At 41.2% G+C, this 26921-nt stretch overlaps 1 protein-coding gene across 4 annotated transcripts in view; it reads right to left on the bottom strand.

Annotated features, from left to right (window-relative positions):
• GFRA1 (GDNF family receptor alpha 1) overlaps positions 1-26921 on the bottom strand; it is a 211332-nt gene that overhangs the window by 150603 nt on the left and 33808 nt on the right. Inside the window, exon 5 of one of the 4 annotated variants that reach the window (XM_014849273.3) lies at positions 257-271. The exons of the other annotated variants lie outside the window; for them this stretch is intronic. Within the exon in view, the coding sequence (XP_014704759.1) occupies positions 257-271 (15 nt within the window). The remainder of the gene's footprint in view (positions 1-256; positions 272-26921) is intronic. 4 annotated transcript variants of the gene reach the window in all.

The raw sequence follows: 26921 nt of genomic DNA, 5'->3' as shown, positions 1-26921 counted from the left end.
TGTCCCTGCCCCAAATGTCCAGTCTCCACTCTACCCACAACATGGTCCAGAGGAAGAAGCAGAGGCTGGACAGCAGAGGCCCAGGGAAGATGACGGTGTTCAGGCCACCTCAGGCCACTGTCTCCATGAAGCCTCCTAAAGCCCCCAAAACATGTCCACAGAGAATGCAAAGCACCACAACTCTGCACACTGACCCCACTCTTATTCCCAAAAGGGCACAGCCAATGGAAAAGCAGGAAGCAGACAGTGAGCTTACCTTGCTGCAAAATATCTGCCAGGAGTGAGGAATAATGGAGGGGGAGGGGAGAGAGAAGAGAAAAATATATTAGTAAAGATGCTGAAAATGACAATGATGGTAGTCATAGCTAATATATGCTGACTTTGCCAAGCACTTCATACAATATTTCCTTTAACCCGGAGAAGGCAGTGGTTAAAGAGCTCAGACTCTGGAATGAACTGCCTGGGTTTAAATCCTGACTCAACACTTACTAATTCTGTGCCTTACAGTTCCCTAAACCATAAACAGATAGGAGTATTGGGAAGATTAAATAAATTACTCCCTACGCTTTAAGAGCTTAGATCAGTGCCCAGCACATAATAAACATACAAAATTTGGTAGCTATTATCAATATTAATAATATTACTTTTACAACAACCCTATAAAGTAGGTTGTATTATCATCCTCGCTTTGTAGATAGGGAAACTGAGGCTCTGGAAGGGTAAGTAACTTATCCAAGGCCACAGAGGAAGGATTACTAGCAACGGGCTCAGGACTGAACCCAAGTCTGCCTGATTTCAAAAAGCATCTTCTTACCCACCGCTAAGTTGCCTGACAGGTTTATAAATGACAACAAAAGCAACAATGACACACAAGAAGTAAAACAGAGGAAAGGCCTGTGAACAGACTAAAATGCCATATTTAAATCACAGAAACAAAACATTTGTATGAATTCTCCACATCATAACTCCCAACTAATAACATCATGACTTCATAACAAATCCTAGGTCAAAGTCTATTAAAAGGTGAAAAAAAAATTTTTCAACAAATATTTGAGAGGTTATTGTATGCCAAGCACTGTCTGGTACCAGGAAACACACATATAGCAAAGAGCATAAATGAAGTAGCTGTCACTAACACCCGCCTGAGGGGAACCACCAGCATGACTTCTAACACCTTACATTTGTCTTGCATGTTTCTGGGCTTTATATAAATGGACTGATACAGTTTGAATGTTTTCTGTCTGCCTTCTTTGCTCCACAGTGATTGTGGGAGTCCTCCATGCTGTAGCATGCAGTAGATCATTCATTCTCACTGCTGTGTAGTATTCTACTGTGTGATTACATCATAATTTATTTCTCTATTTTAATGTTCTGGATATTTGGATTTTTTTTCAGTATTTGGCAATTAACAATTGTGATGAATATTCTTGTATATCTCTTTTGGTGAGCATATGTGCATAAACCAGGTACTTTTTGACACCCATCATGTGCACACTGGCTCACCCTGCGTCTACTATCTCCCAATGGCTCCAAAAGTATTCTTATCTGCTCATCCTTTCTCATTCAGTAACTTAAAGAGGGAAGATATTGCTGGCAGGAATACAGACAGCAATACCCAAATATGAGCCAGTTCCTGCCCTGCTGGTGGGGTTTTAAAAGGTACAAAACTTCTAGAAGGCAATTTGACAACATGCAAAGAAATGTTAAATATACATTCCTTGACCTAACAATACCACTTTCCGGAATTTAATCTAATGAAATCAGTAAAGGTACAAAAGAAGTCTACAAGGATCTTCATCACAGCATTGTTTACAATGGCAAAAAAACGGATATTGCTTATTTGTTTGTCAATAGGGAATCAAACCAAAAATAATCTAACCAAATGGATTATGGTGCAGCCATTTAAAATGGTTATTTATAGACTTTGATTACTTTTGACTGAAAAAAATCAGACAGCAACATGGAACGTGTATCCTGAGCCACTGCTGTGCACGTATGTCTATGTGAAGTGCGATCTGTGATGGTCGTCACAAAATGTTTATCTTCAGGTGATGGAACCTGGGTTCTTTTTTTTTAATCTTATGTAAGCCTTTCTTTATTAAATTTAAATGAACATGACTTACCTTTATAATCTGAATTTTAAGACAAGTTATTTTCATCTTAAAAACTAAATAAGAACTATAACATCAACATCTAAATTTGCTGTCAGTCATCAACTAAAACATCAGATCCGAGAAGGTCACAAAGAGCCGAGAGCCCAAGAATGGTGTGGGTGAAACATGCACCCGGTGGGTGAAACAGACCACAAGGAGAGAATGCCTGTGGGGGCAGTGTTCATCCCACTAGCGCACATGTGACCCCCATGAGGGATGTCATTCACATGCGATACACACATGCTCCCAAGGGCACACCCAGGCCAGTGGAGGTGGCCCAGATAAGGCAGATTGCAAGCTCACAATTCCCAGGCAGTTAGCTAAAACACTACCCTTTCTCTCAGACTTATAAAAGCCAACTGGAATGTACACAGGCCACATTGGTACCATTACAGGACAACTTTAACTCCACTCTCAGTAATTCATCCTTAGTACAAATTCTGACACGGCAGTGTCAGACACTGTCCAGAGACTGAGAGAAGGACCATGTGCAGCTCCCTGAATATACCACTTTCCCACGCATTTGCTGCCTGGAACACACAGTCTGAACCACCCACCCGCTGACCAGCCTACACACCTGGAGGAGTCCTCCTCCTCAGCCTTCAAATGTCACAGCCAGTGGGAAGTTTCTCAGAGCCTATCTCCACTGAGAGAGAAGTCACTGTTTCTGCCTCTGTGCTCCTAGAGGAACTTGTGCACGTTGCAATTATAGCTCATATTATAATTAGTTATTTATGTAGACCATGAGCTCCTGAGGACAAGTGTTATGTGTTCTGACCGCCTTTGGGGGTCCTGACTGTCTGGCATGGTATGCTCCCACACAGGAGAGAGGGAAAAAGGGCTGTCTGTCTCAGTACTCATCTGGTCCAACCCCCTCATTGTCCAGATGAGGAAACTGAGTCCCATAGAAATAAGAGAGTTTTCCCAAGGTCACACACGGCTTTAATGGCTGAGCCAGGACTACATGAGATTCCTTTAACCTTAATGAAGTGCAAAAGCTCATCCCTATTATTAACAAAGTACAAATTAGAGATTTATCATCCTCCTCTAATGAATACAGACAAAAATTTCCAACCTTGAAAACATCAGTGAAATAAGATTAGTCTTTCAAACACGGATCCAGTCTCGACATCCGTCCAGAATCCTCAACCTCCTCTCCAAGGCTTTTGTCAGGGAGCACTTCCTTCGAAATTCAGTACTCATTTGAATCACTGGAAAGTATCAGTGAGCAGGGAGGCACGAAATTCGGGCAGGGAATTATTGACCTTATTCCTCCCAATTCCAATGTATATTTCACGCTTTAGCAGACAAATCTGCATAGAGTACTATGCATAGTTTCTATTCCAAAAGACTCTCGTGATTTTTGTATAAGCTACTCTAGATTTTTTAAAGCCTTTTCAGCTTCATTTACATTTTGCACATTTTTATTCAAATGTAAATTTTAATAAACACTAGCATAAATATTGCAACAATTTTGCACAGGAGTTATCTTGTAATTTACACTCTAAATTTATGTCTTTTTTAGTCTATGGCATAAATAATTCTGTTCTTAGCATTATTTAGCTCTTTGCTCTGTATAATAACGCCTTGGGTACTTTCTTTAAAATTTCACTTTTCCAGACTGAAAAAGTGATTCCAGCTCAGGCTCAGATGATTTATGGACAGAAAAATGGAAAACAAGTGAGAAAAAGGTAGATTCCATGCTGTCTGGCTACATTTTACTCCCCCAAAATTGTGGACCTCAGGGGATATTAGCCATAGAAATACTCTTACCATCTTCTACTCTCCTGTTCACGTCCACCACCCCAACTCCCAAACCATAGGGACTTGTTACTTATAAGAATCAAAGGGCTTCAAATTCATGCGTGATATTTTCCTTTCAGCCCAACCAACCACTAAGAATTATTTGGGAGTCAACCACATGCACTCTCTGAGCTTGAGTTGCCTCGCTGCTGACCTGGGGATGTTTTAATAACCACATCATGGTGTTGGGGAGGTTAAGTTTGATAATTCACGCAAACATTTTCCCATCAGCTGCTGTGGAGAATCACCCTGAGAGTAAGACTCAGTGCCATTTTTTCTGCTCTCCCAGGAACTGGAAATCACACAATTTGGGAGTTTCCACTGCCCACCCTAGCCACAGTCAGGTTGAGCCCAAAGGACGCCAGCGACACTTGTGCAGAGGAAATGAACTCCTTCAGACAAAGCTCTGCTCATACTCACTTCCCAAGGGAGAAAAGCTCAACCCCAGTCACTCACAGGAACAAAGAAAGCCTATTCTCTGGCTTCACTCCCACCCCCTGGAGCCATTCTGGTCCTATAGATAGATGAAACGGCATGTGTGGTTGGTGATTCAGATGTGGCAAGAAGAAAATAAGAAAGAAGGAACTCAGATTTGCCTTTCTTAGCCTCAATGTCCAGTTTCTTCCATTAGGAGTGAGCACCAAGAATACTTGTCCTTCTCCCACATTGCTACTGAGAGATTCACACCCCAGAGATCTTTAATGCACTGAGTCCTCCAGAGACAGGGGCCATAAAAAGACTAGATTATTTATTATTATTAATAAGTTATGGCAATTAGGCTGGGTGATTGCTAAACGTTGCTGATTAAAAACTTTCTTGAGTGCTACTCATCCACACGGCTAGTGTTTACCTCTATTAAAAATCATTTAACTACATTCTGGGTGAAGCCCTCTCTTGCGCCTGGGTTAATAATTAGCAGCCCACAGAGCCACACGGGTTAAGTGAGTTGGCTCTCCTTTATTTATCTATTACTTTGTTTTATGAGGAGAACTGGATGGCAGTCTTATTGCTCATTCAGTCTGCTGGGCATAATTTACTATTTCAATCCACAGTCCCCAGCTATGGTTAGAGAAACTCTCACTATTATTACAATATCACACTTAGTCCACACCCCATAGCATTAAAGATACGCCAAACAGTGAAAGTGTGCATGACTTCCATAAGACTAGGGGAGGTAAAGTTACTAGTTCTCAAACAATGTAATCACACTACTCTCTCAATTTTGCTTTCTTTTCTAGGTTAAATTATATATGAAGGGAGTTTAGTTTCTTGAAAATGCATGCACTTAACTCCATTTAAGAAGTGACACCTGGGGAGACAGCTGTCTTGTGAGTCCTCCTGTGGTTTGAGCTACAGAAAGAAAATTCTCCTTTCAAGTACAAGTGCTTTTACAGCAAAGCACTGGAAATTTTACTGGGACCCAACTAACCAGGGGCAAAGGAAGGGATGGAGGGAACAGATGCAATGAACGCTGCTTCCTTGAATGGGGTCAGGTTCACCATTAACTGAAGTCAATTTCATGATCAGCGGAACTGCCCCCACACCAAATTTCAAAAACCAGCAAGCTCTATGTATGAATATGAAGAGTAACTTGAATTCAGTCTGTGTACTTCTCCAAATCTCTGTGAATGAAGTAAATCTTTCTTTTTTGTGTTGAAAAGTGGGGCCCACAAATGCCTCCCCTCTCAAGGAATACCAGCACTCCAGACTAGTTCAGCTTCAAATTGACAAAGCATAGGTCCAAAAATGGCAGGTGGGCTTCCCAAGGAGGGCAGGGTTAACTCCTTCTCTCCCAAATATGTTCCACTGCCGTGTCACCACGATTGTGGCCACTGGATCCCAATGACCTAGGATTGGGTCCCAGGCCCTCACCAGGTGGAAACCAGGAGTGGTCACTCAACCTCTTGTAGCCTATGTTCTCATCCATAAAAAGGGGATGGTAGAAAGAAGCTTTTCCATATCACAGGGATATCACGAGGATCAAGTCGGAGAATTTAATCAGCATAGAGCACATGGACTTTCGAGTCAAATAACACCAGGTTCAAAGCCTTGTTAAACCACCATCCTAGCCATAGCCATATTGGGCTAGCTATTTAGCCCCTCAGAGTCTCAGTTTCTTCATTTGTAAAGGGGGAAAATAAAACATGTTTCAGAATTCATGAAGACAGCTCAGATCATGTATGTAAAGTCCTTAGCACATGGTAGCTTGTTTAGAGTACATGTTCAACAAGCAAAAGTTAATGTTATTAGGATAGTAAGCAATAGAACAGGGCAGCAAAGAGCTCAGGTCTTGAAGTCAGAGCTGGTCCCACGTCTCTGGCTGTGTGATCTTGGTCACATTACTCAACCTCCCCAAGCCTTGTTTTTCTCAGCAGCAACATGCAGATGATAACAATTGCCAATTATTGTGTTACCTTATAAATTGCTATGGAGGTTAAATGAAGTAATACATATAAGGGTGCAAAAGGAGTGTTACTCAGAAAGACTTCTATAAATTGTAACATGATTAGTCAACAAACATTTATTGATTGCCTACTATTTGACAAAGCTTTGTGACTTTTATAGGACTGTAAAAGTATCACAAGAGGAAAATCCATTAAAATAAAATGATCGTTTTAATTCCTTCTTGTCATCATGTAGCTATGTGCCATTAAGAAACTCCAAAGCAATTCTCAAATATGACCTTATGAATGAATTATTTTTAATCTTTGAGATCAGAGGTCCAATGACATCCTATCTTCAAACACCAATGATCCAAGGAGTTGTGATTAGAACCCAAAAGTTCCAGAAACCCAGGGCCTGTCCTTTATTTTCAGCACCACTCGCCCCTCTGACACAGCCTCTCCCCTTTGGATCCGTCATTATTTCTCAAGGTTACCAAGGAAGGGGCTCACCCAGCCCTGCCATTGGCTTTGATCAGTGTTTCAAGCCATGCTCCCTGGAGGCCAAGGGTTCAAAAGAGAGAGAGAGTGCATGGGGACAAGTGAATTGAGAACCACTCTGCTCAGTACACTGGGGTTCTGTGAAGAATTTGCCTGAGAAAAAGGTTCTGCTGCTTTATTAAATAAACCTGTTAAAGTTGGAACACAACAAACCATTTAAGTGGAGCCCCTTCCTGTCCAGGTGTGGGTCTGTGCTCTCCTGGAGCACAGCCAGAGTCAAGGGCTCCTCCAGAGCCACTGCTTGGCCTCAATGGCACCACACAGGGGCTGTGATTAGTTTTCTGTGTCTCCAAAGCCAGACAGCTCGGGCAGCCATGTGGCCACACAGCCAATATCCATGCCCCTCCTGCTTCTCCCAGGCACGTTCAGGCAGCTCAAACTGAACAGACCCTGGTGAGTCTTGGTTATTAAAGACGAACCGGAAGGCCTCACTCAAACTCTAGCCCTTGATGCCAAAAACTAACCCGCTCTTTAATGTGCGTAGGCCTTGTATCTCTCGCTCCTTTTCCTTTTGTTTCATTTTTTATGCGGACTGTGGAAAGTTCTATCATTTTCCTTGCTCCTGGCCTCCTCTCACCTTTTATCATGTTCGAAATGAAGACCAACACTTTGCCTGTCATTGTTGTATCTCTGAAGGCACACGTAAATGTCTTTTATTTGTGAGTAAGAAAAAATTTTTTTAAAGCCCTGAAGTATCTTCCTGCTACATTTTCTATGGCATGTGCTATCAACATCAATCTTATCCACGTGCTTGTAACCCATTATCCTACAGTGACTTGGGAAGGCAGTGCAATGGACACAAGCTAGTAAGTCCCTAACATTTTTATGACATTCTATCCCTAGCATATCTCATTCCTAGCACAGAGGGATAAAGCTCTTAACTACTGAAAGAACATAAAAAAAATAGATTTAGGAATAATACTTTTTATGATTGCATTCTGTATACTGTGAAAGTTATGTTCAAATCTGCTAGTACTTTATGGAGCTGATAAAGTAGAACAGTATGGCTTCCCAGCTAACAGTGTATTTTATATCCATTTAAAATGTTTTCTCTTAAATTGAATTACTTTTTGAGTAATTATAATAAGACTAATCTGGGCTTAATGAATTCATATACAAATACTTCAGACTGCATTATTAAAACCTCAATGATATGAAACTACATTAAACTCAATCCCTCTAGAAACCAGTACTTTTCTTTGAAAAGAACAACATACACGACTTTCTCTGAATTCTTTTAAATCAGCTAACTGAGAAATCACAAGAAACCACATTAATAGCTCAAACAAAAGAAGCAGTTGACAAATAATATTGTTCTAATTTCCCTAAACTTATGCAATTGAGTATCAATTAGGAGTCACAGAAAGTATTTTTATTAAGCAGCCACATATGCAAAGGCCTGAAGAGTTGGTCCATCTTCCAGAAGAAATCAGATTATGGCTCTGGTTAGCAATGACATAAAACCACTAGTGGTAAAATACTAAAAGTGAGGCTGTGGATATCAAAACTTATGTTCTAAAAAGTCTCCAAATCCAATAATCCAATAATATCTGGATTCTAGTTCACACTGCAGGCAAAGCCACTCGCCTTCTCTGGGACTCAGTTCCTCCATCCAAAAACTGATTTGTGGTAGATGATCTCTAAGGTCCCTTCCAGTTCTACAACATGACGGTTTTAAGTTTAAAGTTACACACACTATATTAAATGGGTTCTTACTGCATATAGCTTATTAGTCATCTTATCCACGCTAAATTACATTCACAGAAAAAAAATTTCATTCCTCACAATTCACATACATCCACAAACACATCCATAATACGGCTAGTGATTTCAAACTTATCCCAAGATAGTGTCTCGGTAGTAAAGTGTTTTTCCCATTACAGATAAATTATAAATCATCTGAAACCTTTAAGGTTACAGTGCCTTCTTGAATCAATTTCTATCTGCGCCCCCAACCCCAACATGCACTTCCTGAAAGATGCTCTTCCATCTCCATTTCCAAGTCAACTGATTAGTTTTATCACGTATGGATTCCTCAGGTAGGTCTGTGAGATCCTGGTTTTAATCAGATGGGGTTACCCAGTCTCCTAAATATTTACAAACGTCCAGCAGAATGAAGCTCTCTTTGCCAGGTGATCATTACCAGGATGGACAACTTTACATTAAATGTAAGACAATGGCTATCATCATTATTCTGATGGCTTGGCACAGATTCTATCAGAAGAACTCCCAGGAGCCAGAGACAATTAAAATCTGAGTTTGGAGAAACTGCCCCCAACATCAAGCACTGCTAATTGGAACAATTTGCGAGTAAATACATTTCAGCAAATTGGCCCAAGTCTTCAAGGAGGAGGTTTGGCCACATGATACACTCTGGCCTGACTTGAGTTTCAGAAGCACAGGATCTGGCCTGGCCCTATGATAAATCCCCTGAATAAACAGAGAACAACCATTTAAGCACTCTGGGTTCCAGAGGGGGTTTGACCCGAAAACCTCTGCAATCTCTTCCAGTTCTAGAGTTCTATAATGAATGTGACCAGGGTCTTCCACTAGGACCCTCTGCTATATGCTCCCAAATTACTTGCACTAATATACACTTGTCATTTTCTCTCTCTCTTTCTCTCCAGCTAAGCTGAAAGCACCCCGATGCCAGGGATGTTTTCTCCATTGTAGTCCCAAAGTCCAGGGCAGAATATTAGAGCATAGTAGGCACATATTAATATTAATAATAACTAATGTTTTCAGAGCTTTTCCTGTATCAGGCACTATTTTGAGTACTTTACATAGACTGCCTAAGAGGTAGCTGTCCTTATTATCCTCATTTCACAGATAAGGAGACAGAGGCCCAGAGAGGTTAACTTAAGTTGCTGAAGGTCACAGGGAAGCAAGTGATCTTGGATTCAGCCCAATTAGTTTGGCTTCAAAGCCCAAACTCTTTACCACTATGCTACACTGTCTCTCAATGAATGCCCAGTAGATGGATGTGTGGAAGGATAATCAAGCAAAAATGCCTCCTTCCTTCCAAAACACCCCAGAGAGTTAACTCAAGCCATACCCATAATATTTTTAATATCATACTCCCTGTATTTTTAGAACTCCAACCACACTTTTTCTGTACCTATATTATCTGTGGATTTTGGGTCCAAATACAGAAAGCACCTAGACATTCCTTTACTTTTTAAAAATATTACAAATTTTCTTTTTGAAAAAATGCAACTATCTCAGTAGGTTCATGGCAACAGCTAAGGTAAGTAAGGACATGGGGAAAGACTGTAGAGCTGGATGAAAAATGAGCATTCCGGGAAGAGGATAAGGAAAGAGAGAACAATACAATACAAGGACACATGACAGAGCTACAAAAATCCGTGCAGCTGCCCTTGATCCAGCTGTCATCCCACTAGGATTCATGAAAAGGAGGGTATGAGAGGCTGTGGGAGGGAAAGGCCCAGGGTAAGAGGTAACCCAGTGCAGGCAATACACATGCGGGCTCTGGAGTCAAGAGAGCTTGAGTTTTGATCCTGGCTCAGCCACTGGCAAAGTTAGATGCCCTCTCTGAGGCTCAGCATCTCCATCTGATACACTTGGAGTTACAGAGGCTGTTGTGAGGATTAAAGGATATCAAGCTCGTAAAGACTTAACACAGTGCCTGGCACAAAGAAGGCAATTAATGGAAGCAGGCAATTTGGACAGAGACCTGTGGGAAATTAAGTTTCAGGATATCATTAAGATCAACACAGTTCTTTGGCACCCTGGCAACTATGCTTGTCATGATAAATAAAATGTACTTCTAAAACCAAAAAATCAGAGGAGTCCAGTGAAATATCCCAGAGTCTACTCCCCATGCCCACCAGTCTCCAGCGTGAAATGATGCAGCCCAGGGAAAAGATATGAGAGAACACCTCTAGCAATGGAGTATTCATTCTCTCCTAGTCATATTTGTTCCTTTGGAAGCAGGATCAATGTTTATCGCATGAACGAACATTAAACCCTAGAAGTATTACTCCACAATCTATATCACATAAGTGCTAGTATTTTTCAAAGGTAGTTAGGAGCAAGTAATTAAATGTGAACTACAGGTACTTTGTGAATCTTTCAGAGCACAGGTCTTTCTTCTGGAAGGCAGAATATTTTTAAAAGTCACCTACTCCCAGGCTCAGTAGCTAACCCGGCTCCTCTCTCTCCATCATCCTGCGTCATGGCTGTGTATGGCAGGGACCACACACTGGGCTGGGCTCTTCTACAGTGAAGCAGGCATTTGCAAAAGGCGGAGTACCGAGGGAGCTGAGGACACTTTACAACCAACCTCTGCAGTGTAAATTTTCATCCCTGTGAAGAAGAGTCAGCAAACAGTAAATGTGGTTACCACAGATCATAGCCTACTGAGCACCTTTTCAAGAAAAGAAGGGGACGTTCATTTGGCAGTCCAAGAATCTTTCAAATCTGTATGATATTATTCACTGGCTCAATACAGTTGTGAAATGTAAATGTCAGTTTCATGAAGCATTTGTGCCACTGGCTTGCATTGAAAAAAAGGATTCCAGCATCTTATAGAGGTTGAGAAATTTTAGTCATGCTTTACGCTTTTACACATATATTTTTTAAAGCATAATGGTTATTATTTTTCAAGTCCAGAGAGCTGGGTTCTAGTTCTACCTCTGTCCCTAACTGGTTATGGCCAGTGGCTTAGTCTCTCTTGGGGCACCTCAGTTTCTTCATCTACAATTGAGGATAAAGCCTGTCTTCACTACTTCTTCAAGGAAAAAATAAGATAGTGGATGTGCTCGCGCTCAGATAAAATAAACTGAACATTTCTGATACTTTTTACTGTCCACTGGAGCTGATGCATGATAATGAGCAAGTAAGGATCCAAAGCAAGCTAAAATCCTGACCCAACAGTCAAAAAGCTTATAGTAAAGAGGAGAGTCAGACATACTCAAGGCAATAGTGCTAAATTGCTAAAGAAGAAAACAGTACAGTGAGGAAGAGAGCAATTCCAGAGATGGGAAACTAAGCAGGCTTCACAGACCACGTCCAGTCTGAGCTGGATCATGAAGAGCAGTCCTAAATAAAGCCAACATTTAGTGAGCCCTCATTTTTAAGGGCTTTACCTAAATATTTCATATAATGCTCCCTCACACGCTATGAGGTAAATATCATTCTCATCTTCAATTTACTAATAAGGTAATTTGCCCAAGATCTCACAGGCAATCTGACTGTAGGGCACTCCCTTGTCACCACTGCACTGTAGGACTCAAAAGGTGGAAACGAGAGAAAAGGGAGCAACAGGACAAGTGAGTCAGAAAAAATAAAATGAGCTCATGGGAAACTGATGAAGACCTAAACAGATGGAGGTATATGCTGTATTCACAGACTGGAAGACTCAATATTGTTAAGATATTGGCTCTCCCAAGTTGATCTACAGATTGAACACAATCACAATAACAATTCCACCAGATGTTTTGTAGGAAATGATAAGCCAAATCTAAAATTTACAAAAAAAGAATCTAGAATATCCAAAGTAATCTTGAAAAAAGAAGAGAAAATTTGGAGGACTGATGCTACCTGACTTCAAGAAAGACAATAAAGCTACAGTGATCAAGACAGAGTATTATTGGCGTAAGTACAGAAAAGTAGATCAGTGGAGCAGAACAGAAAGCCCAAAAGTAGACCTGTGATCTTACAGTCACTGATGTTTTTTTTTAAGATTTTATTTTTTTTCCTTTTTCTCCTCAAAGCACCCTGGTACACAGTTGTATATTCTTAGTTGTGGGTCCCTCTAGTTGTGGTATGTGGGATGCCGCCTCCGTGTGGCTCGACGAGCAGTGCCATGTCCGCGCCCAGGATTCGAACAGATGAAACACTGGGCTGCCTGCAGCGGAGCACACAAACTTAACCACTCGGCCATGGGGCCGGCCCCTTACAGTCATTGATTTTTGACAAAAGAGCAAACACAAGCCAGTGGGGAGAGGCAAGTCTCTTCAACAAATGATAATGGAACATCCACATAGAGAAAAACAAACTTGGAGCCCTACCTCACACCATACACAAAATTAACTCATGATAGGTCATAGATAAATGATAAATAGAGAAAGAGACAAATAAAAGGTTTTGATAAATGCTCAAACTATAGCACTTCTAGAAAAATCATAAGAAAATATCCTGGTGACTTAGGAACAGGTAAAGATTTCTTAGCCAGTAAACTAAGAGCAATAGAAGAAAAAAAATAAGTTAAATTTCATCAAAATTTAAAACTTTTTCTCAATAAAGAATTCCATTAAGAAAATGAATCCATAGGGGGCTGGCCCCATAGGTGAGTGGTTAAGTTCACATGCTCCACTTTGACAGCCCAGGGTTCACCGGTTTGGATCCTGGGTGTGGACCTACACACCACTCATCAAGCCGTGCTGTGGCAGCGTCCCACATAGAAGAACCAGAATGACCTACAACTAGGATATACAACTATGTACTGGGGCTTTGGGGAGAAAAATAAAAGGAAGATTGGCAACAGACATTAGCTCAGGGACAATCATCCTCACCAAAAAAAACGAAAGAAAGAAAGTGAATCTATAAACAATTTTCAGGAGTAACCTACATATAACAAAAGTCTAGTATCCAGAACACATAAAGAACTCCTTTAACTCACTAAGCTCACTAATAAAAACATAAACAACCCAACTTTTTGAATGGATAAAATATGTGAACAGACACTTCACAGAAGAAGATACACAAAAGACCAGTAAGCACATAAAAGTGTCCAATATCATTAGTCATAAGGGAAATGTAAATTAAAACTACAGTGATATATCACTATATAGTCATCAGAATGGCTAAAATTAAAAAGACTCATAACACCAAGTTTTGGTGAGGATAAATAACAACTAAAACTCTCCTTCATTGTTAGTGGTAGTGTAAAATAGCATGACTTCGGGAGAAGGTCTAGCAGTTTCTTATAATACTAAACATACACCCATACCATGATCCAGCAACTCTGCTCCTAGGTATTCACTGAAGAGAAATGAAAACATAAATCCACAAGAACAACTTGTACATGAACGTTCATAACAGTTAGAAATATCCCAGGTGTCCATCAACAGGAGAATGAATAAACAAACTTCAGTACATTCATACAATAGAATATTACTCAACAATATAGAAGAACAGAAATAGTAACATCAACACAACATAAAGGAATCTTATTAATATTATACTGAGCGAAAGAGGCCTTACACAAAAGAGTATATACTGTGTGGTTTGATTTATATGAAATTCTAGAACAAGTAAATTAATCTCTGGTGAAAAAAAAAAAAACAGAGCATTAGTTGCCTCGGTGGAGGGGGTGGGGGTGGGAAGAAGGGGTTGAAGCTAACTAAAAAGGGAAAAAAGGGAATTCTGTAGGGTGACAGCAATATTCTGTATCTTCAGAAAGATTTAGGTAACACAAGTATACGTATTTGTCAAAACTCACAAATGGTATATTTCACTGTAAGTAAACTATATAAACAAATATTGAATTCTAATTGATGATATACATGCTGAAGTGTTTAGGAATAAAGTGTACTAATGCCAGTAACTTACTTTGAAGGGAATCAAAAATAACATGAATTGATAGAGGGATAGGTAGATGAAGAAAGAGACAGAGATGTGACAAAGTAAATATAGTAAAATATTAATTGAAGAATTCAGCTTGTAGGTATTTAGGTGTTCAATGTATAGTTCTTTCAACTTACGTTGAAATTTGTCATAGTAAAATATTGGAAAAACGAGCTCATGGAATTGGATGTTAATAACATATGGTAGCCAAAGATACACATCGTACTAAACACTCTGTGTGTAATACATCATTGGAGTCTTTAAATTTGTGCATTTTAAGTAACGATTCCTGAACATATTTCCCACATACCTGATTCTTCTGCCTCATCAAAGGTGATTTAACTACTCGTTTTCCCCCTAGATCTAATAATCTACAATTCTCTGAATTATCAGGTAAATGACAGGGATGGAGGTCCTTTTACAGAGTTTCACAAAGTACAATGATGTGTCTCTGTGGAAGGGTAGAAAAGGCACTAAATTGGGACCAGAGTCCTGTTCATGGATCGGAACACTTCATTTGTTAAAGTGGCAACACTCCCCAAACCAATCTACAGATTCAACACAATCCTATCAAAATTCCAACTTCTTTCCCAAAAACTGGCAGGTTGATCCTAAAATTTGTATGGAATCTCAAGGGATACCAAATAGCTAAAACAACCTTGAAAAAGAACAAAGTTGGAGGACTCACACTTTCTGATTTGAAAGCTTACTACAAAGCTACAGTAATCAAGACAATGGGGTATGGGTATAAAGGATAGACAGATAGATCAATGGAGCAGAATGGAGAGTCCAGAAATAAACTCTCACATTTATGGCCAATTGAAGTTTGACAAGACAATTCCATAGAGAAAAAATAATCTTTCAACTAACGATGCTGGGACAACTGGACATCTACGTGCAAAAGAATTAAATCGAACCCTTATCTCACACCACATACAAAAATTAACTCAAAATGGATCAAAGAACTAAAACTATAAAATTCTTAGGAAAAAAAAGGTATAAATCTTCGTGACTTTGGAGTAGGCAGTAGTTTCTTAAATATGACATCAAAAGTATAAGCAACAAAAAAAATAGATGAACTGGACATAATCAAAATTAAAAACTTTTGTGCTTCAAAGGGTACCATTAAGAAGGTGAAAAGACAACCTACAGAATTATAGAAAATAAGTGAAAATCATATATCCGATAAGGCACTTGAACCTGGACTCTATAAAGAACTATCACAACTCAAACATAAAAAAACAAACAACCAAATTAAAAAATGGGCAAAGAATCTGAATAGACATTCCTCCAAAGAAGACATGCAAATAGCCAATAAGCACATGGAAAGATGCTCAACATCATTAGAGATCAGGGAAATGCAAATCAAAATCACCATGAGATACCACGTCACACCCGCCAGGATGGCTATAATCAAAAAGACAGATAACAAGTGTTGGCGAAGATCTGGAGAAACTGGAACCCTCACACACTGCTGGCGGGAATGTAAAATGGTGTAGCCACTTTGGAAAACAGTCTGGCAGATCCTCAAATGGTTAAATATAGAGTTTACCATATGATCCAGCAATTCCACTCCTAGGCATATACTCAAAAGAAAGGAAAACACATGTTCACATAAAAACTTGTACACAGATGTTCACAGAAGCATTATTCATAATAGCCAAAAAGTGGAAACAATCCAAATGTCCATCAACTGGTGAATTTATAAATAAAATGTGGCATATCCATACAATGGAATCTTATTTGGCAATAAAAAGAAATGAAGCACTAATACGTGCTACAATATGAATGAACTTTGAAAATATTATGCTAAGTGAAAGAAGCCAATTACAAGGGACCACATATTGTTCAGTTCTATTTATATGAAATGTCCAGAAAGGTACATCTAAAGACAGAAAACAGATTAATAGTTGCCTAGGTCTGGAAGGGATGAGGGGATGGGGAGGTGATGACAGCTAAGAGGTGCCAGGTTTCCTTCTGGGGTAATGAAAACATCCTAAAATTGATTGCCTGATGGATGCACAACTCTGTGAATATAGTAAAAACCACTGACGTGCACACTTTAAATGGGTGAATTGTATGGTATGTGACTTACATATCAATAAAGCTGTTTGAAGAAAAAATAGAGTCCTCAGTTGTGACTACATTTCTAATGACTAGCAACGTCAACCTCTGCCTCTCTGGGCCACAGATGGGCAAGCCCATCCTCATAACTGTATCCAGCTCTTCATCCTATGAACACATCTAAAGAACGACACTCAGGTACTGGGTACCACACTGGGCACTGAAAAAGCTATGTGCAGATGGAAGACAACGCCCCCCCTTCTCAAGGGATCACCGCCTGGTATTTCAGTCCTCACCCAGCCATGTGTGGCTACCGAGCACTTGAACGTGGTGAATCTGAATTGAGATGTGCTCTTAAGTACAAAACAGACACTGGATTTCAAAGCCTTGGTCAGCCAAAAAAAGTAAAATAGCTCATTAATAATTGTCTATATTGAATTACATGCTGAAATGATATTTCAGATAAATTGGGTGAAATCAAACGTTAAGATTAATTTCACCTGCACTTTTTTATTTTTTGAAGGTGGCACTAGGAAATTTTACATTACACACGTAGCTCACACTTTTATTTCTATTGGGTAGTACTGGCTTAGGTTTTTAAGTGTAAACAAATCATTGAAACTTTCCTGATCTCCAGTGTTTTGGAGGATTATCTTATGCAGACTTCTAAATGGTAATTAACTTTGAAGTCCACCCAGCAGTTACAAAATGCCTGCTGGTCTGCAATCATGGAGGCACAAAAGGTTCCTTGTTTGCTGCCCTCTGCCAATTGGTCCCTTGGACTAGAGTTGAAGATGCTCGGCATGGCCTTTTAAATATTGGCGTGCCCGAGTCTTTACAAAGCACAAATGTTTCCCAAATAAGGCAGGCCCAGAAAATTTCATCTGAACTCTTTAAGATTCATGATCAAAGAGCTGCCTTTTGAAAACGATTCAAGTTCAGACTGAGATGATAGACCCCTATTCACAGGAAGAAAATTTCTTCTCAAAGGGGTTTCATCTAAAAGGGGCTTTGCATGTCATCTGTGAGGGTTTCCCCCTTCACCCCTCACTTGTGAGCCCTCAACTGTTTAGGAAGCTTTTTGCTTCTCCTTCTCCAGGTTCCTCTTTGATCCACACGTCCAGGGCAATGAGAACAGGGCCCGTGAGGCAGAGGCAAGCTCTGAACTCCTGGGTCTGCTGAAACTTCATAAAAAAACTAAAGTTATTCTGTGCCTCAAGAGAGGAAACAGAAATGGACCTCAGATGTGGCAGACTCTTGTGATAAAGGTGTTATCACAGAGCAGCAGAGCTGAGACCACTACCAACATATCTGTTTGCTTCTTCCTTACCCAGCTGATGCCCAAAGAACTATGTCAACTGACAGTGTCATTCCCCACTCTCTGGAGTTAAGAGGTTTTGAGCTGAAGTCACGTGGCCAGAGCTGGTAAGTAACACAGCCACAATTCCAACATGGGGTTGTCTAATTCCAAAGTTAGTGCTCTTAATAAGCACTGAGCTACACAGCCATCCTTTCATTCCACAAACACTACTCCTCTCTGCATGCTGTGGCAACAGAAGGTCAGGGTGATCCTTTTAAAAAAGATGTACCAACTAGAATTTTGCCTCCTCAAATGAGATACTCTTAAATTCCTGCACCTGCTTTTGTTCAGAATCTCCAGTAAACTGAAATAGAAGACAGTTTCATTGGCTTAATTGCCTTCATTCTGTGCATTACAGAAGCAGAGACAAAATATCTCAGGGTCCTTAATTTCTTCTGGGCCCACACTGGGTGGAAGGGGGAAACACAGCACTTACTTCTGCGTCTTGTCACACTAGACCCATTTCTTCTATGTGCTCATAAATGGAAGAGCACGCCACGTACTACACTTGATCTAGCACCTAGGGCAGGCTATGCATCGTGCTCAGGGCTGGGCATAAACAAAGATGAACATACCGCAATCTCTCTAGGATGTTCCTCAGTAAGGGCCTTCCAAGTTATTTTACAGGGCCTGTGTTTGGGGCAAAGTGTGCCGTAAAGAACAAAGCTCACTTCTGGAGCCAGTTTGTGGCTTGAGACGTCTTCAAATTATACCAGTTGTTACAAAATGTACCTGACTTAGAGTTTCAAAAGAACTGGCTGTAACATGGCTATTTCTAGATGGACTGTTTCAGGGTCTGGGTAATCAGAGGCATCATTTTCCACTCTCCTTCCACCACTCCCATTATCTCCCAGGCCTGGCGTCAGTAAGCAACTGGCAGCCTTAGAAAGCCCTGAGTGGTATGACTCGGAAAGTTAAGGGAATTATGAAGGCAAAGTCACGGCAGGCCCCCCAAAATCTGGAGGCCTCTGATGAGGAGATTTAAAGGTTCCTCAATCATCTCCTAGCTGGGCACTCCCAGGAAGCCAGGATGGCTCCAATGGATGATCAAGGGCACCAGCCCTTCTCTGTCTCTGGCTATGGTGAGCAGAATAATGGCCCCCAGAGATGTTCATATTCTAATCCTTGGAGCCTGTGATTATGTTACCGTACATGGCAAAAAGGCCTCTGCAGATGTGATTAAATTAAGGATGTTGACATGAGGCGACTGGCGTGGATTTTCTGGGTGGGCCCAATCTAGTCACATAAACCTCTAAAAGTAGAGACTCTGTCACTAGAGAGATGTTGGAACAAAAAAAGTGTCAGAGAGATGGTATCTTGCTGACTTTGAAGATGGAGGAAGGGAGCCATGGGCCAAGAAATGCAGGTGGCTTCTAGAAATTGGAAAAGGCAAAAAATCAATTCTCCCTTAGAGTGTCCAGAAAGAACATGGCCCTGTTGACACCTTGATTTTAGCCCAGAAAGATCCATACTGGACTTCTGATCTTTGGAACTAGGGAATAAATTTGTACTGGTTAAGCCACTAAGTTTGGGGCAATTTGTTAAGCACAATAGAAAACGAATTCACTGGTTATACACAACCAAACAGTGGGATGGTCAGGCAATGAGGCCAAGTGACCAGCGGAATGATCACACAGTCAAAACAGCCAGTCTAACCAACTACTCAATTTTGTCCAAAAGAAAGCTCAAGTATTTCTGTGGAATGGCCCAGTCTAGGATGGGACTGCAAGTACAAATTGCATCAAAGCCCTGGGCCATAGAGAAGGAGCCAATGCTCTGGTCCTGATTCTGTATGCTTTTGCTGGCCCTATAGAGCCCTTAGTTCTTGTCCATCTGGGGCTTCCTCAGCACCAACAACACTATTAGACAGACCTCTTCTCATGTGGAAGGAGATCAGGGAAAGGAAGGGTAGGATTCCCAGAGTTTGGTTCCTAAGACTTCGACCCTCCCCAAACCTCCTTAATTACGGCATAATGTGTTCTATGCAGAATAAATACTTGGAGTGACTCATGAAGGTGAGGAGGTGACTCCTCTCCTGGCTTGAAACATAGACCTATGAAGCTTCTGTACAGACAACCAGCAGTAGGACTGCCCTTCTCCCTAATACAGATTTGCGTTTTAAGCAAATACGTTAGTGCCTGGACACTGCTGGGGCACAGCTCATGACGGGGAACTGGATGGCTGGAGGGACTGATGGGTGTCCTTCTCCCTCTTCTTTTTCCTTAAGGATGAGATGGTAGTTCATCTTAAGCAGGTCTCACTGATGCGAGAGAGGACGCGGTTCCACAGTGTTACATATCTCCACTGGCACGGTTTGAGAGGCTGCCGTTTCCCTAAATTACCCTGGAAATCTAGCAGCAAATCCCTGGCTCCTTGAGATTTCCAAGGAGCTTCTTTTGGTCATTTTGTACTTTATCCAACCATCCATCGAAAGGAGGAGTCAGCCTCCCAGTTGACAACTCCCTGGAGGTTTCAGTCTGTGTTTCATCTCATCAACCCAAAGGGCATCTTCAAACAGCACATAGGGTAAGTGAGGACTTACAAACCCAGCTACAGTACGGTTCCTAACCAAAAGGATTCCTGACACATCACGATGATTCTTACTGCCATTTCCTGAGTGTCTATTCCATTCCAAGCACTTCACATGTATTTTCTGATTTGAACTTTCCAGCATCCCTGACACATAAGTATTATTATTCCACTTTAGAGATGAGGAAACTAAGACTGATAAATTGCTCAAGGTCACAGTGACAGTAAATGAAGGAGCCAGATTCAAAACCAGGTCTCTCTCATGCCTAAGTCCAAGTTCTTCTATTATGCCACATGGCCTCCCAAGATGGAAACTATCTGTTCCCCAGAAGTTACCGGAAAAGTGCCACAATGAAGACATACACCAAAAGGCTGCTTTATGTCGATTCTCAGTTGAAATTGAGGTTCTCTAACTAGTTCAGGGAGGAGTTCTTGATGACATAAACAGGACCTGTTTCAACTCTAGAAATATTTATTGAGAAACTACTAGACAGAGGCAATGCGCATAAGGAGGCCGGGAGCCCCTACCCTCTCCTAAAGAAACCAGGCATGGACACACACACAATTACAATATGGGAAAGAGAAGTACTTCATCAAAGCTATCAGCTAGCAGAGCATTACAGAAATAAGCAGCAGCCCAGTAATTAATTCAGGAAGCTTCAGAGAGGAGGTACACTCCAAGTAGAAGCAGAGGAAAACATGGGGAAGCGGAAATACAGAACATCTCTGGACGAATGGAGCATCTTAGACTTCTTAGACGACGCTGGAAAGTAGGGCAGGAGTAGATTACAGATTGGAAAAGACTTTGAAGATGATGTTAAGGCAAGTTTGGGCTTTATTTTCTATTTTAAAATACTCTTACATACACATTTTAAATTCATTCCAGGGGAGCCATGCAGACTTCAGAGCAGGGAAGTAGAATGTCCGCAGCTGTGCTTTAGGGAATTCTTTAAAGCGGTACAGGGATTGGCAACGGCAGATGGGTCCCAGAGAAGGTGACAACCAGGCACAGAACCCGTCCTCAAGACTATTCCAAAAGCCAGTGAGATCTGACAGACAGCCTCGATTTCCAGTCCCAGCTTTTTCACTAGCTGGCTCTGTGACATGAGTCAAGTTACTGAAACTTCCTGAGCCTCAGTCCCCTCATGTCTTAAATGATGAGGCTGAACTAAATAATACCTACAACCACACCTACCTCTAAAACATTATAATTCAAAGTTATAAATCTGTACCCACCACAGCAAATATGCCTTTGTATCATATAAAGCATGGTGATAACTAGTCCTAAGATATTTGGATCTCAATGTGGATTCACATGATATAATTTATACAAAGTATTTGTTTTCAGTGTATATATGTTAGGTGAATCCAGGTGAAAGCTTCTTGTTCTGAACGCTGCCTTGATTAGATAATGCTTTCCTTTCCCAGCCTTAGAAAGCATTCCCCTTTTCCCTTTCCAAATTCTAGACCTTTGTCTTAACTAAAAACAGCTGCCAACCTTTTCCCAACTCACCTGCTTAGTGCAGAAAAATAATCTGTTGGAATATACCCATAAATTTAAATTCTAACTACAATATAAAAGCTAATGCTCTGTGACAGGCATTACTTCATATTTCCACAACACCTAAATCAAGACCTGGGCACACAAGCTTATTTAAAACTAACTCAACCAAGTTGTGAATCAACTCTCCTTCCTTCGGCAACCAGCACCATTTCAGAAGGATTTGCTTTAATATGTGGCTGTGTCTACAGTGGACAAGTAGATGTTATTACTGGGATCAAATCAGGACCCCAGTATGGAGAGGACAGCCAAGGAGGAGAGAGAGAGAGGAGAAGGCAAATTGATCTCTTTCTTCCTTAATGGCTCACTTTCTCTTCTCACCGACAAATACCCGATGATTCAAACTGGTGGGAATTTCAAGTAAGAGTGCTGCCCCTTTAGGTCAAACTAACCAAACCTGCCCTTGGACTCTGGAACCTGTTAAGACAAACAGGTTAAAAACTAAACATATTCCATACTATTCAGAAATCACGTGAGCAAAACACCAGCGATTTCATCCTCCCAGGTAATATACATTACAGAGGGTAATTTGGCAGCCGTCCAGGATCTTGCCTTAAAAAGCTGTTGGGTGATTTAAAGAGATGAGTATTTTAGTGCCTTGACTTCTCTTTAAATATATACCATTTGAATGAATCCATTTATTGTAAATATCAAGGCATTGTGTTTAAAATTTCATATCTCAAGAAAAAGTTCTCTGCCATTCTTCTTCAACCCTTTTAAGATAGTTAAACTATTCCTAATTTAAAAAAAAAATACTAATCCTGGTGTTCAATGATGATAAAGGACTTGTCTATTTTTGTAACAAATCACCAGCACAAAAAGCTATTATGGAGTAATTAAAGATCACATTCGGCATAGATACGGAGAAAGGGAGAATTTCAAATTACTTTTGACAGCTTGTTCTGAAGTTTTCTGAAGTGGAACACATTTTAATCATTAAACTCCTCAAGGTGTTAAAAAGTAATCAGGAGGGTTATGGGACGGCCTCAATTTCAGGGTGCCAAAGCCTCAGATCTTCCCAGGGCCTCCTACTAGGGGCTGTCACCAGTCTGAGGCCCCCTCTTTGATAAGCGCGTCTAGAGGCAGCTGATGGAACGCCCACTTTTCATGTGTTTTCCTGCTGCAGGGGACTACAGAGATCTCTGACCTTTAATTAAATATAGTTTGCTAGTTAAGATCAAAGAGCAAGTTATTTTAAGTTCAGGCCTAAACCAGGATTCTAAGTAGCCCTCTTTAGTTCCTTCTTGTTATTATTTAAAAGTAAAATTATTTTTAATTGAGTTAGTCAGCTTTCTGAGTACTCCTGACAGTGTGTAAGCATATTAAAAGACAAGAATTCCCTGCCTTAGAGAGTTCCCAGGATTCATTCCCAGCATCTCAGAGCTGTCCAGTTAATGACTCCCCTCCACAGACACCTGGGGAGATGTTGCTGCAGCCTGGTCTGGTCCAGCCCAGATGTCCCTTGGTTTAAGCACCCACGGCTCCCCGTCCTCTCTCATGACACTCTTCTCACTCTGCCCTGTTAGTCCAGAAGCTCCACAGAGGCACAGCCTGCCTGCTCCCCTTGGTCACCTGGCCTCTCTCACCATCTCACCAAGAGCCACCACCCATCAGGGGCTCCCAATCCCCATCTTCCTCCTTCAAGGGCATCTGTCCTGCCCAACTGGCTTCCTCCTTTAAAACTGAACCATCGAAATACCTTGCCTGGTTTCTTTTAACAAACACATTTGATTTTTCATTTTTCCCCCAACACAATTTACATATAAAGGCCCATCTTACATAAAAAGGAAGAAAAGGAATTATTTTCCTCAGACCTCACTGAACATGGCTTTGGGAAAGAGTCTGTCATTTACTATAATCGATGTTCCATGCCGTGGATGACAGAACCGGCAGCTGTGGATAGATCCCTTTTTGGATACGGCTCCTTTTGTCTCATTCCTCAGCATTTTCAATCTCCCTACTCTTTGGGAGAAAGGAGCACTGGACTCATATTTACAACCCTGATGAATGTAGGATTTTTGTGTTAAACCAGAACAGAGCTCTGATTATCCTACTGTCATATATATATATATTTTTGGTTACCTTTCAAGGAAAATGTCTATAACAAGTTGCCTTTTTTCCCTTTCCAATGTAACTTTTAAGGTGCAAGGAAGAACTTCTAGCTTTGGGAATCCATTCAGTCTCATCTGGCCAGGGTCAAACCTTTAACTGCACAGCATCTCAGGATCTAGTGAATTGAAGGGACAAGCATACAGAAGAAACCAGCTTCAGCTGGTACTGAAAAAAAGGGGCTGAAATCCTAAAATTTAGCCAGCCTTTTTCACTTGGGATGGGTGTTTCTGAATCCTCAGAGTACAGCTTAAATTTAGGATTAAACTCAAACAGCAAAAGAGACCTCACTCAGGGAGGTCTGTTCATTTGGGTCCAGTTTAGCTAAGACATGGGCCTGTACACCTGGTTGTGCCCTCCATTAGATCTTTCAGGGCCCTTGGGCAACACATTTGGCCTCTTAATGTCCCTCCTAGTATACGAAACATTCTATAGTGTAAATTATACTACATACATGCAAAAACTGTATTACTCAGGACCGCTCCGTGAAGCCCTGGGGTGGGACAAGGACCCACGCCACTAACCCAGAGTAGCACTGGGAACACCTCAATATTCAAGCATGAGACCCACTGAGCGAGGGTCGTCTTCACCTCTCTCAGCAAGCAGAAAACCAAACCAAACCTACCCTTGGAGGTGGTTGGCCAAAGCCAGTCAAGCAAAAGAGATATGTAGCTAAAATGGCTACCACAGCTTGTCTGAAAACTACTGGTTAGCCAGAGCATTCCCAGGCTGTTAAATTAAACCTTCTTTTTCTGATCCACAAGTTTCTTTTCACAAGAAATGAATCTCGCAGCGCACATTCTCTCTTTCCCTAACAATGAGGAAAATGGTATCAATATCTGATTGGATATCCAAACGTCCTGCTCAAGTCCCATCCAAAAGGTCACTACACCTCTGAGCACCGAGAAACAGCCCCCTATCATGACCCACCCCCAGCATCTGGAACCCGAATCCAAACCAGGGAAGCAGATCCGGCCAGTACCCTATGCTGGGTGAGGGAGAGGGGAGTCCAGCATAATGTGGCTCCAGCAACTACCCCTCCCCAAAACTGGCAAATGTCCATTCCACTTGTTACGGACTGAATGCCCGTATCCCCCCAAAATTCATTATGTCGATGCCCTACCCCCCAACACCATGGTATTTGGAGATGGGACCTCCGAGAGGTGGTTAGGTTTAGGTGAGGCGTCTCATCACGGGATCAGCACTTTTCTAAGAGGAGACACCAGAGAGCTCGCTCACTTGCATGCTCTCTGAGCACGCACAAAGAAGAGGTCATGCGAGCACACAGCTGCCTACAAACCAAGAAGAGAGGACTCAGAATGAAACCTACCTTGTTGGCACCTTGCTCTTGGACCAGCGGCCTGCAGAAGTGTGAGAAATAGATTTCTGTTGTTTAAGCCTCCCTGTCTACAGTGTTTTGTTATGGCAGCCCAAGCTGACTGAGACACCGTCCATCCCTGTGAGTTTTGTCACTGCCTTTCAGGACACTGACAGAGGAGGAATCCCGGAAAGGGAGCAAGGAAGCTCACCTTCCGACCAGAATCTTCCTTTGCTCTGACATTTGTTACAAGCACAGACCAGCAGGCCATGAACGTGGGCGCCCCCTAGTGCCCTGTTAGGATAACCACCCCAGCCCACAATCCCCAAGGGAGGTCTGTCCCACATCCGTGGCGCTGGCACTCCCTCCGATGCCTCACCCGTATCACTTCCGGTGCGGCCAGAAGTCAATGCCTTTGCCAGGAGCCACAGAACTGGGAACAACAATTCCCTTTCATCAGTGAAAGGGGCCTAGGGTGGGAAATTTCCTCTCCATTCCCAAAAGAAGGTTGTCAGTACCTTCTCAGATATAAAAGGAGAAAAGTGCATAGTGTTTCCTATTTATAAAAATTACCAAGTAAGAACAAGTCACTATGAAGAAAACAAGTCAAATTAATATGGTCCCTGCCTTCCAGGAGGCAGGTGATCTGAGAAAAAACAGACCCAGGAAAAAAAATGATTAAAAGGAGGCAACTGATGAAAACTACTGAATTCATCCCCAATATATATAGAAATTAAACATACACTATGTGTATCCTACGTGAGGAATGGGGCAGCTGTTACATTAAATAACACATTTAGTTAATCAAGAAAGGAGTTGAAGGAGGAAAATGAAGTTACTATCTAGACCACCTCTGCGAGGCTCCCCATGTCCCCCCAAAAACTGAGGTACAACCTCATCTGTGCTTCCAGAACACTTTACACCTTCTCTCACTGCCACATTGGTTATATCCTGTGATTATCTGTCTTCTCCACTAAACAGGGAAAGTTTACTTCTTCTACGCAACTTTGTTTCAACATTACCACCACAACAATGTTAGGAAAGACATAACTTGAGGGCTATTTTGAGCCAGGCATTGGAATAAGAACTTTAAGTGCATTATCTCATTTAACCCTCACAACAAACTTACTAAGCTGTATTATTATCATTTTATACAAGATAATATATTCATCTGGTTAAAAAGTATTAAAACATAAAAAGAGGTATACAGTGAAGAGTCTCGCTCCAAGTTCTGTCTGCCATATGTCAAGTTCCCACCCCCCTCACACATAACTATTACTATTATCAGTATCTTGTGTATCAGTCCAGAGCTTATGTATGTATATATAAGCCTCATGTTTTATACAAAAGGTAGCATATTGTACAAGTTGCCCTATACTTTGAAATTTTTACTTGTCTTGAAGATACATAGAAAACTGTCTCATACCTTTTTTAAAGCTGTATAGTATTCCACTCTATGTTTAAAGCATAAACTATGTAACCACACTTCTAT

This window comes from Equus asinus, chromosome 2 (genome assembly GCF_041296235.1).
Source record: "Equus asinus isolate D_3611 breed Donkey chromosome 2, EquAss-T2T_v2, whole genome shotgun sequence".
NCBI classification, from domain to species: domain Eukaryota; kingdom Metazoa; phylum Chordata; class Mammalia; order Perissodactyla; family Equidae; genus Equus; species Equus asinus.
This window is presented reverse-complemented; position numbering and strand designations above follow the sequence as displayed.